Source organism: Pollicipes pollicipes, unplaced genomic scaffold (genome assembly GCF_011947565.3).
Source record: "Pollicipes pollicipes isolate AB1234 unplaced genomic scaffold, Ppol_2.1 Scaffold_6686;HRSCAF=7923_pilon_pilon_pilon, whole genome shotgun sequence".
Classification (NCBI taxonomy): domain Eukaryota; kingdom Metazoa; phylum Arthropoda; class Thecostraca; order Pollicipedomorpha; family Pollicipedidae; genus Pollicipes; species Pollicipes pollicipes.
The window spans coordinates 23202704-23217735 of record NW_023596921.1 but is presented as its reverse complement, the minus strand read 5'-3'; the positions used below and the strand labels follow the sequence as shown (position 1 = coordinate 23217735).

Genomic DNA, 15032 nt, shown 5'->3' with positions numbered 1-15032 from the left:
GCCCAGGGTCCGTTGGCCGAACATGGGTCTCTGTGCCAGTTATTGGATCACCTGCGGCTATCAGAGTTTTTGTTGCCCCAATGAGACTCTTGCTCCTATTCCGGGTCAAATGCCCCGGCCAGAAGCTGCGAAAGGGCCTTGCGCGCCAGGGAGGGCACCAATGTAGAACGTACATCTGTGAGGGCCTCCGGACGAACCCATCAGGCGAACCCGCCTCAATGTCGCCAGAATGGCGGCTGGTAGACACCCCGGGCCGGGATGGAATGATCTTTAAGCAATTGCCCGGAAGGGTTGTGTGCACCTAACTTTTCACTAATATTTACACATTTTGCACATTGCATGACACATAATGTTTATACATGACACATTTTCAGTTGATGTTTACACAAGCTGCTGGCCTCATTTAGATTTACGGTCAACCTCCACGGGATCCTCAATATCCCTGTAGGTTGTGGACTCCTTCACCTGGAGGGACAAAGTCCTCTTTATTTTCAGTCCTCTCTCTGGCATTAGAAACTACGCTGCTGTCCGGTATGAACAGCCCAGATTACTTCAATTTCGCTTAGAAATGAACCGAGTTGGCACCATCACGCTACACCGATAGACCATGAAGCCACCACTTAACAGCGGCCACCCTCGAAATTCGAAGCCGGGGTTACGCTTGCGAGACCAGCGTGCTAACGATCCAGCCACTGGAGATGCGGGCCCGGCGGTCGAAAATTTGTGATCAGAATAGGACTGGCTCAGAGTGAGTTGATGGATTTCGTGATCGTTCGACTCATATCACGCATAGGGCCGACTTTTCGCATGGGATTCTGTATATTTGCACTTGCTTCCCTTTAAGGCTGGCAATCCGCGTACGCTTGACACGCACAACCATCTGAAAAATTTGTGGAGGGTGTAAAAGCCCGGTGCGTAACCACCCTCTGTTTTGGAGGGTGTGCAGGCTAGGTGCGTAAACGCCCTCCGTTTGCGGTGGCGTCGCGGTGGTCGTCATCATCAGGAGTGGGCCCACGCTCCACAGGCTGTCCAGACCACCAGTGTCTTGACTTCTTGGCGGGGATCGCCGGTGCGGCAAACGCCGAAAGATTTGACTGCACTTCACTTCACTTGAACGTTCACTTCCATGTTACTCTGAATCCTTGAAAGTCTTTTTCAAGTGCGGCGGTCGCGGCGCGTACTGGAATGCCTTGGGTGTCCTGGGTGCCCCTGTCACTTTTGTTACCCCGGTGTTGAGTGGGCGCGTGGGTGATTTTTATGGGAAGCACGTCGCTGGAGTTGTTTGCTGTTAGAATCAAGTAACTTGCAGTTTAGGATATCAAATATTTTATTGGCCACCACCTTTAAAAATTAAGGTGTCTTGGTGCTTGAAATTGTATGGTGAAATGTGGCTGTGAGTGGTATATGAATCAGTGAGATATTTTCAAGCAGAGCCTGCCACGCACTACTGAAGGTCTCCTTTCAGTTTTCTGGGTAAAGGTAATACTGTGTTGTGATATGCATGCTCAACTTTCCCATCTTTTTAGTTTTGTGCCCCTGGGTATTGCATGTGACATAGAAACATGGACCCAAAGCTGACATTCTTTGGACTGAAATTTTGATAGACAAGCTGTCCACTCCAGCAGCATATCAACCATCAGGAATGATAGGAGCAATGCAAGCACCAGCTATTTTCCTTCTGGCCCATGCTGCTTAACTATATTGTCCTTAGGTCTGAATATGAAGAATCTGAATCACTGTTATGGCAACACTATTACTACACATCACAGACGCCAGTGTAGACCTCCAAAAGAATGGTGTGAAGTGGCCTGCTCAGTGCCCCCCTGTTCCCCTACTGGCCTGAAAAAACATTCACTGCCCCGGATGCTGATGTGACATCAGTGTGCTGAATCTCACACTTTTGCATGTGTCAAGCTCAGGCCAAGACTATGCTGCATTTTTGTGTGACTTCAGTATGGACAAGTTTTGGGAATAATGTGCAAATTGTTTTACTCAGCATCAGAATTCCCTACAATACTGGCTTTCTTTGCACTGACATTGTTGGCACAGTATGCCAGGCTGAGTGCCAGAAGGTATGGAGTTCATGAGCTGACATTTTGGCTGTGACTCCCTGCAGCACCTGCACCAGACATGTACAGTGTAACAAGTGTTTTTGTGGTCTGGTTCCCATATCCTATGATCAATGTTGTTTAATGTTACCGCTTTCAGACATTTTAAGTTAATTTCTGACTGGGTACTCAGAGTAGCATAAATGCATTTTTGCTGTTGTAGGATATTTTTATGTGATACTTTTGTTTTGTTTGTGGATGGTTTGGTATCCCAAATAAACATCAGCATGAAGCAAACAGTTTTGCCTCCACTGACCTTGCAGCTAGGTTGAGATGCACTAATCATGTGAATAACAGCGCAGTTTTCTTATTTTGGGGCACACACAGCAGTTCTTCACAAACTGTGTTATTGAAGCAACTGAAAGCTTTACAACAAAGCTGCCTTGCTGATCAGCTAACCAATAACCTCTGAAATTCATGCAATGAAATAAACTGACTGGAACATTGTCTTCTCTCCTGAATGTTACACTTTGCAGTTGGTGTCACATCCTACTTGGATTAAGTTTCATCAGACAGCAGCTGTAAGCTTTCTGCCAGTGGTGGACAAAATGTTATGCTTGTGAAAAGTGTTTGGTGGAAGGCAGAAAATATGTTGCATTGAATGCAAGTTGTGCAATCCCTTGGCAGTTGTGATCAGTATTTGTATTGACAGTCAGCATGTGTTGATCTCATATAGTCACTAGTATGTTACTCCCTGAAGCTTTCAAGTCATAGTTTTAGCAATGGCTTGCAATTTGTCTTTCACGCAAGTTGTTAAAATCTGACTAGACTGTACTATCTTGGGTGTTGCTGATGGCATGCTTATTTATTTTCTCACCAAATCAGTTTGATGTGCACTTTTCCTCTCTGCCATCCTTAACCTTTCTTTCAGTATCACCATCATTAGCTGATAATGAGTACCCTGCTGTGTAAGATTTTTGATGCCAAGCATTGCTTGACATGATTTGCATTGCCACTATCATCATATTTGTTTTTCTGTGCCACATTTGGTTCTCATGGTGTGCTGGTTCCAGTTCAGGGAAGCATTCTCTGATTTGGCACATGGCATTGCTCCATCTTCAGTTGATGCCAAGCATTGCTTGACATGATTTGCATTGGCACTATCATCATATTTGTTTTTGCGCACCACGTGGGCTCCCATGATGTGCTGGCTCCAGCTGGGGGAAACATTCTCTTATTTGGCACATGGCATTGCTCCGTCTTCAGATCACCGACACAAGTGTCTGGAGACGCGGCGGCCGGCCCGCCCGGTCGGCCTTCAGCCGGCCGACGCACGGCGTCAGCTGAGTCGTCCTCGACAACCTCTGCTGGTGGACGCTATGGCCGTGCTGCACCGCGCGCTGGTCACCTGGTTCCTCAGTCTCGTGTTCCTGATTCTGCTCGTGCTGCGGCTGGACGGCCGAACCCGGTGGAACTGGTTCATCGTCTTCATCCCCATGTGGATCCTGGACAGCATCATGATCCTGTACGCGCTGGTGGTGATGGTGTCGCCGTGCCGCAGCGGCGACCGCTGGCGCGAGGTCACCGCCAACCTCACCTCGGTGCTGGCCGTGCTGCTGAAGCTGGCCTTCCAGACGTGTCTGTGCCTGCACCTGCAGTACCCGATGGCCGGGCTGCCGCTGCACGCCGCGCTCGCGCCGCTGCTCGTCCTGCTGACCGGCGCCACTGTCAGTCTTATGCGCAATCTCATCCAGACGCACTGCAACTAACGGCTGGCGGCAGCGGCGCCGAGCCGGAGCCGACCCAGTGGCGTGTGACGCGGCCAGCGGCGGTGGCGGACAGGTGGTGCCGTCGGGTCGCGCCGGGGAAATACGCCCATCTCGTGGAAGGAACGAGGGCTCTGTGATACGCCTGTTTTATGTGCGTCGTGATTTGAGGATTCATTCATAAACAGTTGTTTCATTATGGATTTATGATGACCTGTGTCGGGAGACATTCTGCCGCGATGTGGAAGTGTTTACTTTCTACGCCGTACGTGTCATCGAATTCTCGCGACTGAGTAGATCATAAGTGTGTGTCATAAGATTTCAGACATATATGTGTAATGACTGTATTGTCAGAAGGCTGTGCTGTATGAAATATACGTACTCTGTACGAAACCACCTTGCTGTTCAACCATTGCACCCAATTTAAAATCGGGATACACACGAAGTACGCTCGCTGTTAACCTGTGTGCTCGGGGCCAACTTGAGCGCGGTAGCACAGCGGTGGGCCGGTGTTGCGTGCCGGCCGGCCGCGTCCCCGGGATGTGAGCGAGCGCCCCACTTAGAGAGCCGTCTGCCAGTTTCAGCGGGTGGCGCTATGGCGACGGAGCGTGAGATCGACTACAGCCAGCGCGCCAGCGACGGCCGGCTGACGGTCAAGGTCATCATGTTGGGCGACAGCGCCGTCGGCAAGTCCAAGATGATGGAGCGCTTTCTGCTGGACGACTTCAAGCCGCACCAGCACTCGACGTTCGCTGTCAACCTGTTCCGGCACGAGTGCCGCGTCAAGGAGCGTGACGTGCTTGTCGACTTCTGGGACACGGCCGGCCAGGAGGTGTTCAAGTCGATGCACCCGTCCTACTACCACCAGGCGCACGCCTGCATCCTGGTGTTCGACGCCACGCGCAAGGTGACCTACAAGGGCCTGGCCGGGTGGTACCGCGAGCTGCGCGAGCATCGACCGGAGATCCCGGCGCTATGCGCCGTCAACAAGATCGACGAGAATGCCGAGGTCACCTCCCGCTCCTTCAACTTCACCGAGAAGAACGGCATGCCGCTCTACTACGTGTCCGCCTCCAAGGGCACCAACGTGGTCAAGCTGTTCACCGACGCCATCGAGCGCGCGGTGGAGTACAAGCTGGACCCTACCGACGAGATGGACCACATCTTGGAGGAGCTGGAGCGAGACTGAAGGCGCCCCATGGGACGCTGGTCTGGGCTCGGGCTGGCTGCTCACGCCGCTGCCGCCCTTCCGCCCGTGCGGGAGGGCCGGCCAGAGGCGAAGACGACGAGGAAGATGGGCTGATGCTCACTGTATTATCTCATTGCGATGAGTCGACCTGTATCTCTCCGTCCAAAGAACTCCCCTGGTCAGCTCCTAGTCAGCCCCTAGTCACGGCATGAAAGCACCTCAGGTTGTCTGATGACGATCTCGCTACTCATGAAAGAGAGAGAGAGAGAGAGAGAGGGGGGGACGCTGCTGACGTGCAGAGATGGCGAGAGGGTCGCGTTAACTACCTGTGAGCAGCGGGCGGGGCGGCGTCAGATCGGCGTCTAAGCGCAGTTCGTCACATCAGGTGAGGCGATCCTCTGCCAGTGGTATGATCTCATTTCGACTCCTGCGTTGTGCAGAGAAGGAATACGTCCGTCCAAAAGCACCATTGCTTTTGAAGCTCCGTTTCGTTCAATGCATGCGGCTGTGTATATTTCTCTGAACCTGCACCGTCTACACTATCCCTAAGACGGGGCCATTCCAAAGAAAATGCCGTTTTGAAATGTTTTATTTGCGGTGCATTAAATAATGCATGTATATGTTTACCATTGGTGTGTACCTTCATCCATGGAAAAGGAAGTTGTCAGTTCAAAGAGAGTGCGGTTTGGAAACGCTTTATATACGGTACATTCATCAGTTTATCTTATACCGGGCTCAACGTGTGGTGTACTGTGGTGTGGTGTTAATTCGTGTACAGAAAGTGCGGATTCATGGGTAGCCCTGTCTGACTTGTGATGCAAGGCTTTCACTGCAATGCTTTACTTTTCAAACTTCGGAGAATACATGTGCATGTGTTTGGTGACGTCATATTATGACACTTCGCCGTCCACCGGCGGTGTGTCGCCTGTGAAAACGCGTCCGTGGTATTTCCGGAACTGTCGAGCCTCAGTTTTGTGCGCCTGCCAGCTGGTCTAGACGGCAACGTCCTTCGATCCAACGGGCGTTTCCATATGTGGAGAAATAACTCTGCAAGACACCTGCATCGGCTAGCCTGCTCGAACCGCCGAACATTCCCCAGAGCCCATCTAGGCTGTTCCAAACAAGATGGGCTCAGTTCGTTGCCGCGTAACATCGCCGTAAAAGACGCTAGTGTTGACACAGCTGTATTACAGTCAGTAAGGACGCGGCACGCACAGGTGCGTGCTGCGTGCTGCTGCGCCACAGCCGACATGTCAGCGACGCGCGTCACACGCCCCCTACCAGGGCCGGCGCACGAGCACTCCCTGGGTCAGGGCCACACCCAACCACTCGTGGTCGCCACATGTGGTTCACAAACGCAAGCCCAGCACAGTCTCGACAGAGCGTATAGGCCAGCATCAGCCCGGTCTGAGCGACGCCCTTCTAGCGGTAGGATCTTCACAGATCCACATATCACGTGGCCAAGCAGCCTGACCCTCCCCCCCCTACCCTAACCCCGCCGATACCGAGAAGCAGGGGCCCCGACGAAAAAAGCGATGGACGAAACATTGCAGCTGCTAAGGAATGAAGGCGCGAAGAGATGACACTAAACTGAAAACTAAGCTGGCACTCAACTACGTTCAGGGTACTGAGATCCGGACATGGTGCTGCCATGACCAATCCGAATACGCTGCATCCATAGCTATCACCGCGCGAGGCTGGTATCACGGAGCTTAGAAAAGTGTGATTCCGCCACCAGGCGCGCTTGCTGGCTTGCCTTGACGAGGTGGTGAGATCCCAACATGGTGCCGCCGCACCTAATCAGAACACGATGCACCGATACCGCTTGCCAGTCTGAGCGTCACGAATCTATACACGACTCGAGAACCTCGACAGAACCGATCACTGTCCGGCTTTGATTACGTTACAATTGGGTAGATATAGGACTCAATTTACTGCCCTGCAACTGCAGTCATACGCAAATGCGCCAATAAAACGTCCATATTTCAAACGCGCGAGCAGGAACAAGTTCTGAACATTTGCCGGCACAATGTCACTTGCTAATTCTCGATTCGCTGCAATCTTTAAGCTCCCAATAAGCCTGGACGCGGCTTAGTTCCTTTCCAGCACTCCAAAATTGTAGCTGCAAAAATGTACGCAAGCACATGCGACTTTCTGGAAGAAGCAGATCGACAACAATCGACCACATACCCGTTTTATCTCCACGCATGCATCTGCCCCGGCCCCACAAGCCTGCATGGACCCTTGGAATAGACAGATTGATCCGAATCAAAGGCCAAGTGCTGACGTCGCATTTCTAAGACGTAGTCGAAGAACAGGGCGAGTATTTATAACTATTCGTTGTCATCACATAAATATTTCTTCCTTCATGATCAGCTAAGGGTGGCAGAGCCACGAACGCTACCAGAGCTTGACCATGACATACCGATGCCATGTCTTCGTTGAGGCGCGTATACGTATACACTTTGATTGGCCACTTTCCAGACCACCACAACCACGCAACGCATGACGTCACCAACAGTATCAGCTGAAACACACCATGCGTCTTCCCGACATAGCGGCGCACACTCGGACAACACTAAACAGGGCGGGTTCTACAGGCGGCTAAATGCCAGTGAGGCGGACACAGTGCCAGCTTAGTTTTACAGCGTTTGCTCGCTGGTTCCCCGACGCACCGTTTGCGACGGCGACCCAGTACGGGCCGCGAACAGGGCCGGGGCGCCGCTCACGCGTGAGGCGGACCCTCGCGACCGCCAGTCGGTAGTAGGCTGGTCACAGGTTATCACATGAGGCGGACCGCTAGCGACGCTGGCGCTACCTGTCCGTGCCCCGCGAGTCCGAGTCGATAGCGAGCGGCACCAAGTGCGCGGGCTTGTGCCGCGAGTACGGCGAGTACGGCACGCCCACCACCAGCAGGTGCGAGCCGCCGAAGAACATGCGCCACATGCCGCGGTGGTAGCCTCGCGCGTCCAGGTCCCAGACCTTCAGGCACTGCGGACGCGGCCGGGGCGTCAGGGGGAGGTGGCCAGGTGCCGGAAACGGGCATCGCTCAGGCTTGATCGGGAGCATCACTACGGCCAGTCCTACGAACACTGGTTGTGCCTGAGGGCGCGGCTGGAGACATGTAGTCTTGAACATCATCTGGGAATTTCATGTCATGACACAAAGATCGTTGATCGGTGAGAGGAGAAATCCCATGACCACATGTTACACCTAAGCCCTCGTGCGCCCGAGCACAAACGCATGACAATGCAATAGTTTCTTTGGTTTCTCACCTTGGCCACCTTAAGCCAGTTCTTCGTATCTTTTTCTTTCTTCATCTTGATGTAAAGCACGTTAACTTTTCCCGCTTGACTAGAAGGGATAAAATCAGCATCGCATGGAGTTTTGGTGTGGTTTAGCACGTGCGCTGATTTCAGCAGTGATGTTACTTCTTGCTCGTACTTTTCCCTTTTTAACCTATAACCAAGATTACAACGTATCACGGACAAATGCGAAACATTTCGTCACGCAGTATCAATCGGTAGCAACAATTGTGCTCGGCGCATAATTTTAGTGGCATTGGACTTGCCCACCTATTGCTACGTACTTATCCTTTAGTATTGAATATTATTCTGATGACTTATTCGTATTTATTATGTTGTGTACTTATTCTGATCTTTTCGTTATCGGGTATGCAGAATTATTCGCGGCCTAAATTACAACAGCCAAGCCTACGTATGACCACGTGCGTTTCATAACGTTCTCTCACATTCAAATATGTAAAACAGATAAAATTATACGATCAGCACACAAAGTATTTCAGCATCGCTGCGCAGTGTCCGGCACGCTTACATGTCCACGTTGCTGAGAGTGACGTGGGGCTTGACGTTGAAGGCATGCTTCTTGAAGTAGTTGTCTTGGAAGTAAGAGTTCATGTTGATGCCGGTAGAGCCGAAGTGGTACGTCCTCGAGACGTCCGGTATCACGCACTCGCGGCCCTTTCTGACGTACGGCATCCTCATCCACATGTCCCAGTCCCACATCTGTCGATGCCATCGCAGCGTTACAGGGCAAATGCTACCGGTCTTTTTCTCATTCTAGTCCCATCGCTACGTTGAACGGACTCGTTACACGGCTTAGCGACATGCCGATGATCAGAGAGCAACAGAGAGCAAAGCCAGCAGGTTTCCATAATCCGAGCCACGCCGAGAAGCTGAACAGACCTCTCAAAACACCAGCTGCCGTGACAGTAATGGGATATTGTCTGTGGCTATGCTTTGATGTTGGAAAAGTAATTTCTAACCCTTTTTACCGGCCCAGAGATCCTCACAACTGTGTTACGGCAAACGCAATTGATCCCCTGCTGTAGATTGCACCTGTCTGTGCAAAGGTATCTCCTGTGTTTGAAGAGATCGTACTGAAGCAGCTCTGCAGCTTCTGAGACTTCAAGCAGTGGCAAGTCAAAGGCCTCTTTGAGGCTTGGCTCGCTGGTATATGTTGCTCAACAGGATAAATCGCGCTCACTATGGAATCGGTTAAGCATTGCGAAATGGATTCTAAACCATCTCTCTGGACGTCAAAATGATGATCAATACTCATACAACACATACCACACAAAGAGCTTCAGCTAACCTCCCGCCACCATCATGCATTTGTTGTGCATCCAAACCGTCTTCGGTTAGAGCTTGACCTCAAGTTATTCCTCTACCATAGTGTCGTATGGTGGACATATGCGTATATTCCACATATGTCCACCAGCTGAGTGACATGTCAACATCGACTGTCTGCTCACCTTGTCAGGAGTGGGCCAGACGGCCTCCAGCTCATCCTTGTAGAGGTCCCGACGCAAGGCCCAGCCCAGGCCGGGCATCGTCTCCACTCGGTACACCTTGGACACGTCCTGGGGAGAGGGTGGACGGCGTCAGAATCTGGTCCGACGCCAGCTCACTGTCCAGTTTGCTGCTGTGGCGAGCGGGGAGCGAGTGTCAGCGTGCAGAGCTCGATGTTCGCCCCGACAAGCCCAGACAGAGAGCAAGAAACAAACATACAAGGGGGAGACAGAGAAACAGGAAATGTTTGACACACATCGTCATGTTACCACAGCACTGCTTTAAACACCGACAGTTGGCTGGTGAGCCGTGACGATTTTAGGAGACATCAACACCACGATCATGCGGCACCCAATGCCGCGTGATCCTGCGGCCCTATCCGGCGTCGCCAGCCCAGCCCACCCCACCCGACCACACCTCGCGCTCTGGCAGCCTTCCACCGGCCGACGGCGGTGCCGCTGCCGCCCCGGGCCACCCGCCACCGGCCGATCCGTCGCCGCTCCGTCACGCGCCACCACAGCTCTGCATAACTCCAATAACCGGGCCCGTCGCGCCACGCCAGCGGAAATTAAGCCCGGCGCCGAGGCGCCCTGGCGCCCGCGGCCGGCGGCCGGCGGGAGGCCAGGGTTCCGGGGAGACCCCGAGAGCCGCGCTGTAGGACGGCGCTGGGGGAGGCGGCCGGTGCAGACCAGCCGCTGGCATTCACTCCCAGCGGTCACGTGCAACAGGCGGCCCGCTCCGAAAGGAAGCTCGCCGTCGCCTTGCCAACAGCGCAGGGGATGGAAGAGTGTTGAAAGCGGGACACCGCGATGGACAAGCCTGGATCGAGTGCGACACGCGCTGGCATTGCAACATAACGGGTGTACGCAGCGCGTGGGAGAATGCGCTCCTGATTGAAGTATAATTGACAGTAAACACGTCCCGTGGCGTGGACATGAAAAACGCGCTCAAAATTTAAGTTCGCATAACAGCGACCTCAGCAAGGCATCATTCACCACGCGGTCCAGATTCCGGCACTAATACAGGGGGGACCAAGAGCCACATCATCCCGTCATCACCATCAGTCGTGCGCCCAGCCACTGACCGTGGAGCGTTTGTCATCCGCTGAAGAATTGTGTTGAGAACATTAGCATACAGCCCCCGCTCATCGGAAACTGGGCGCCTATTACGTCAGTGTTTACGTCTGCTGCGGGGCCCGCGGCGATTTCAAACTATGTACATATATGCCGTATATACTAACTATCTTGCAGCTATCGAAACCTGATCATCATTTATGAGTGCAAGCGATCATGCTGCATCCAGCAGGTTTCGGTGAGCACGTGAGCGTACTGAGATTGGGCGCTTAATGGACACATCACACATCGCGCATAAATGCACGATTATACTGGCGCTCATAAGTGCGATAAATGTATGACGGATAATGGGTCCTGATCAGCTGCATACTTACACTCTTAAAATCGCATTCATATATTACGACGCACTACTGTCAACATCAAACGTAGAGCACCACACAAATAAATATTATTCGCGGCGTGGCTTATCGCAGCACTGATGATATATCACACACAGCGCCGACATTCGCAGCACTGATTCACATCACAAGAACTTGTCCCGACTTTCAGGCTGGTGTTGAAAATTGTTTGCACAGCGCGTGCCGATATTTGTCTGCATACATCCATCGTGAGTATGCCTTAAACACGTGCCTGAACGGCGAGTTTTCCACGGAAGACGCAGCGCAGTGGCAAGCTCTCCCATCTAAGCGTACACTGGCTGTTGACCTGCCTAGGGTCCGCATTTCAGACGTGACTTTGCCCTAGAACATTCCTCCGAGCGGTGCGCCTGACCCGGTCCCCTGACCCCGTCGCCAGTTGGTCCGGGGGCGTCCCTTAACTGCGCGTTTCCCCTATCATACACACCTGGGCCGTGTGCTCGTAGCCCTGATCGTTCCAGGCCGAGACGCAGAAGAGCGTGCGGTCCTCGTCCAGCAGGTGCAGCGTCTGGTTGAAGAAACTGAAGAAGTCGGGCGACACGTCCAGGTCCTCCTCGACGAGGATGGCGTGCTCCGCCGTCGGGATACAGGTTGAACGTGGCCGTCAGCGCCGCCTGGTGGCCGGGGCGGAAGCGGCTCCGGTCACGCCCGGCGCAGCTGACGCCAGGTGTGCCCACACCGGCGGTGTGGCCGCAGGCGGGTTATGGTTTGGCGTGCGCTGGTTGTTGCTGCCCGCGATTTTTAGGGAGCTGTTACGGTACGCACCAGACAATAATTTCGCACAAGGTACGTTGCGACATAGAAGCTGCAGTGGCTGGTTCGGCAAAGTGAAATTTGCAACCCAAATAATTGATCTGCAACGTCAATCTTCACTTCCGTGGCATCGTATTTGGGATACGCACTTGGTGCAGACCAAGTATCGTTTCAGCCAAACAGTCAAGCGGAGGTCTTTGGCTATTGTGAGTTTATTCAAATGAAGCATTCATGCATATGCTTTAGAGACATCATACCTTAACATGGTCCCAACAGTCCAGAGTGTGCTAGGGCCTGATGCAATTGGAAGTGGAGCATGCGCCTTTACTCATGACTACCAGTCTCGGTGACGCATCATCAGCGCTCGGCCAACCGGGCGTCGAAGGCGGCCATCCCAGTGAATCACCAAGGGCTGCTCAATTCCGTGGAAAACAGCCCCTCCCAGTATGTGGGGAAGGGGGACGCACGCCCGCATCGCACGCCGATGCGAAGGCCCGATCTACTTCCTTTATTTAAAGACGTTAAAAGAACGATATGCTACTTCCTACCTGGCCTAAGATTACCTTACCTGGCCTGGCCTGGCCTGGCCTGGCCTGGCCTGGCCTGGCCTGGCCTGGCCTGGTCTGGCCTGGTCTGGTCTGGTCTGGTCTGGTCTGGTCTGGTCTGGTCTGGTCTGGTCTCATCTCATATGACGTGATCTGATCTGATTGAACCGCGCCCGGTCTGACCTGAGCGGGCTACTAAGCTTTGACCGACTCGCGAGCTTGGTCCAGCCTGCCCCCAGCTGGCGTGACATGACTTGACGACCAACACGGTCTGGGATAGCCTAGCCTGATCTGAGGTAACCTAACCTGAACTTGGATAACTTGACCTGTTCTGGGACAACCTGACCTGAGCTGGGATAGCCTGGTCTGGTCTGGGATAGCCTGGTCTGATCTGGGATAACCTAACCTGATATGGTATAACCCGGCCTGATCTGGGATAACCTGACGTTATCTGGGATAGCATGACCTTATCTGTTCTGACCAGCACTAGCATGCCCTGACCTGACCCGACGCAACATCACCTGATCTGGCCGGGTTTGGTGTGATCTTATCTTACCTGGCATGATCTGACCAGTCTTAAAATATCGTGATCTGGCCTCCACTGACCTCATCTGACCAGATCCGCTCTGACCTGACCCACCTTGTAGTGTTGACTGACGCGGGCGTTTTTGGTGCCGATGGGCGTGTGCTGGATGCCGCGCAGCCCGAACAGACGAGCCACCTTCAGAGGCTCGTCGAAGTAGCCGTCGATGAAGATGGTGATCATGCTGGGGTCCACGCCCTGCGCCGACAGTAACGAGCGCAGCGCTCTGCCGGAACACAGCAGGACATGATTCAATTTGGTGTCTTTCTCACCCTGCCCACTGGAGAAAGAGAGAAAGAGAGAAAGAGCGAGAGAGAGAGAGAGAGAGAGAGAGAGAGAGAGAGAGAGAGAGAGAGAGAGAGAGAGAGAGAGAGAGAGAGAGAGAGAGAGAGAGAGAGAGAGACAGAGACAGAGACAGAGACAGAGACAGAGACAGAGACAGAGACAGAGACAGAGACCAGAGACAGAGACAGAGAAGAGACCAGAGACAGAGACAGAGACAGAGACAGAGACAGAGACAGAGACAGAGACAGAGACAGAGACAGAGGACAGAGACAGAGACAGAGACAGAGACAGAGACAGAGACAAGAGACAGAGAGAGACAGAGACAGAGACAGAGACAGAGACAGAGACAGAGACAGAGACAGAGACAGAGACAGAGACAGAGACAGAGACAGAGACAGAGGACAGAGACAGAGACGAGACAGAGACAGAGACACATGGACAGAGACTAAGAGACAGAGACAGAGACAGAGACAGAGACAGAGACAGAGACAGAGACAGAGACAGAGAGGGGAGGGGGTGGGGATAAAGGTGCCGGCGCGAGAACCAATCTGGAGTTGAGGCCCGCACGAGGGAGATCTCGAATGGTTTGCGACGCGCCACCACATCGCTAAGGTTTCGGCTCCCTTATGTTGCGAGGAGGCGAGCATGCCGCTCACCGAGCGCCGACCAAGGACCAACGCACGTCAGCATAATGCCACCACCGCTGCGCTGCCGGCGCCCAGAAATGAAGCGGCCCGAGAGACTAATGGCGACATAACTGCCGGGGCGCCTCCGTCGCCACACACCATGCATCGCTGGCGAACGGTCGCTGGCGGGTGGAACAATGAGCCATGGCCAATGCCGCGCCAGGCGCCACACTCTCTGTGTAGGACACGGGATCTTTAGGGAGCGTCCAGTGTCGCTGAATTTCGACACTTTAGAGGTTCATAAAGTTACTACTGTCAACAAAGAACATTTTTAAAGGGCTCTCCGTCGTGACCCATTCTCATTTTACGAAGTGATTAAATCGCATGGCGACAAGATGACCGTTTTACAACGCTTAGGAAATTAACTGAGTATTCGACACAACAGAACCGTCCACCATGATGAAACGCTGAAAGCATGGGGAGGTTAAATGAAATCGCTTTTTCTTAATTCTTAAGCTAAGGATTCCAAACCCTCCATGCAGGTAAATCCTATTGCGTCCATTACAGTTCTTCGTGCTTTCCAAACCAGCTCATATCAGTAATGACGAAAAGTATTCCCAACAATTAAAACCACGATCTGCTCCCGACAGTCCGAGAATACACCAGCGATGTAGTTAACTGATGACAGTGAAGACTGCAGATCTGCACAGTGCACAGTGTACACGGCACAGACAGCGTCGTCTGCTGCCGGTTGTGGCCGCACCTGTACAGGTAGTGCGGCCGGTTGCTGGAGATGACGAGGACCGGAACGCCGGCCACGCGGCTGCCCTGGATCGGCTCCGCGTTGAACTGGAGCGGCGCCGGCTCCGCGCATGCGCACACGCTGCCGTAGCCCTCGATGCTGTCGCAGAACTCGCGGCGGCGCCTGGTCTCCTCC

At 53.2% G+C, this 15032-nt stretch overlaps 3 protein-coding genes across 4 annotated transcripts; 2 read left to right on the top strand and 1 right to left on the bottom strand.

Annotated features, from left to right (window-relative positions):
- Positions 1-1386: 1386 nt before the first annotated feature.
- On the top strand, positions 1387-4207 carry LOC119107168 (transmembrane protein 60). Its single transcript, XM_037230552.1, has 2 exons — positions 1387-1473; positions 3315-4207. Exon 2 carries the CDS (start codon positions 3428-3430, stop codon positions 3815-3817), a length of 390 nt encoding a protein of 129 aa, XP_037086447.1. The 5' UTR covers positions 1387-1473; positions 3315-3427; the 3' UTR covers positions 3818-4207.
- On the top strand, positions 1398-5886 carry LOC119107167 (rab-like protein 2A). 2 transcript variants are annotated; one of them, XM_037230551.1, is made up of 2 exons: positions 1398-1479; positions 4399-5886. In XM_037230551.1, exon 2 carries the CDS (start codon positions 4410-4412, stop codon positions 5001-5003), a length of 594 nt encoding a protein of 197 aa, XP_037086446.1. In that variant the 5' UTR covers positions 1398-1479; positions 4399-4409; the 3' UTR covers positions 5004-5886. The 2 variants fall into 2 exon arrangements, with proteins under 2 accessions (XP_037086446.1, XP_037086445.1); XM_037230550.1 differs by having other exon boundaries at positions 4393-5886.
- A 288-nt stretch (positions 5887-6174) lies between these two features.
- On the bottom strand, positions 6175-15032 carry LOC119107166 (protein O-linked-mannose beta-1,2-N-acetylglucosaminyltransferase 1-like; the record flags this gene model as incomplete). Its single annotated transcript, XM_037230548.1, is given in 8 exon segments — positions 6175-7994; positions 8279-8462; positions 8838-9028; positions 9778-9885; positions 11731-11880; positions 11882-11917; positions 13242-13410; positions 14859-15032. Coding segments are annotated over 8 exon segments (1189 nt in total), but the record flags the coding sequence as incomplete, so codon positions are not given.

Excerpts from the sequence above, each read along its gene's own strand:
- LOC119107168 (XM_037230552.1), top strand. The coding sequence starts at position 3,428 with ATGGCCGTGCTGCACCGCGCGCTGGTCACCTGGTTCCTCAGTCTCGTG.
- LOC119107167 (XM_037230551.1), top strand. The coding sequence starts at position 4,410 with ATGGCGACGGAGCGTGAGATCGACTACAGCCAGCGCGCCAGCGACGGC.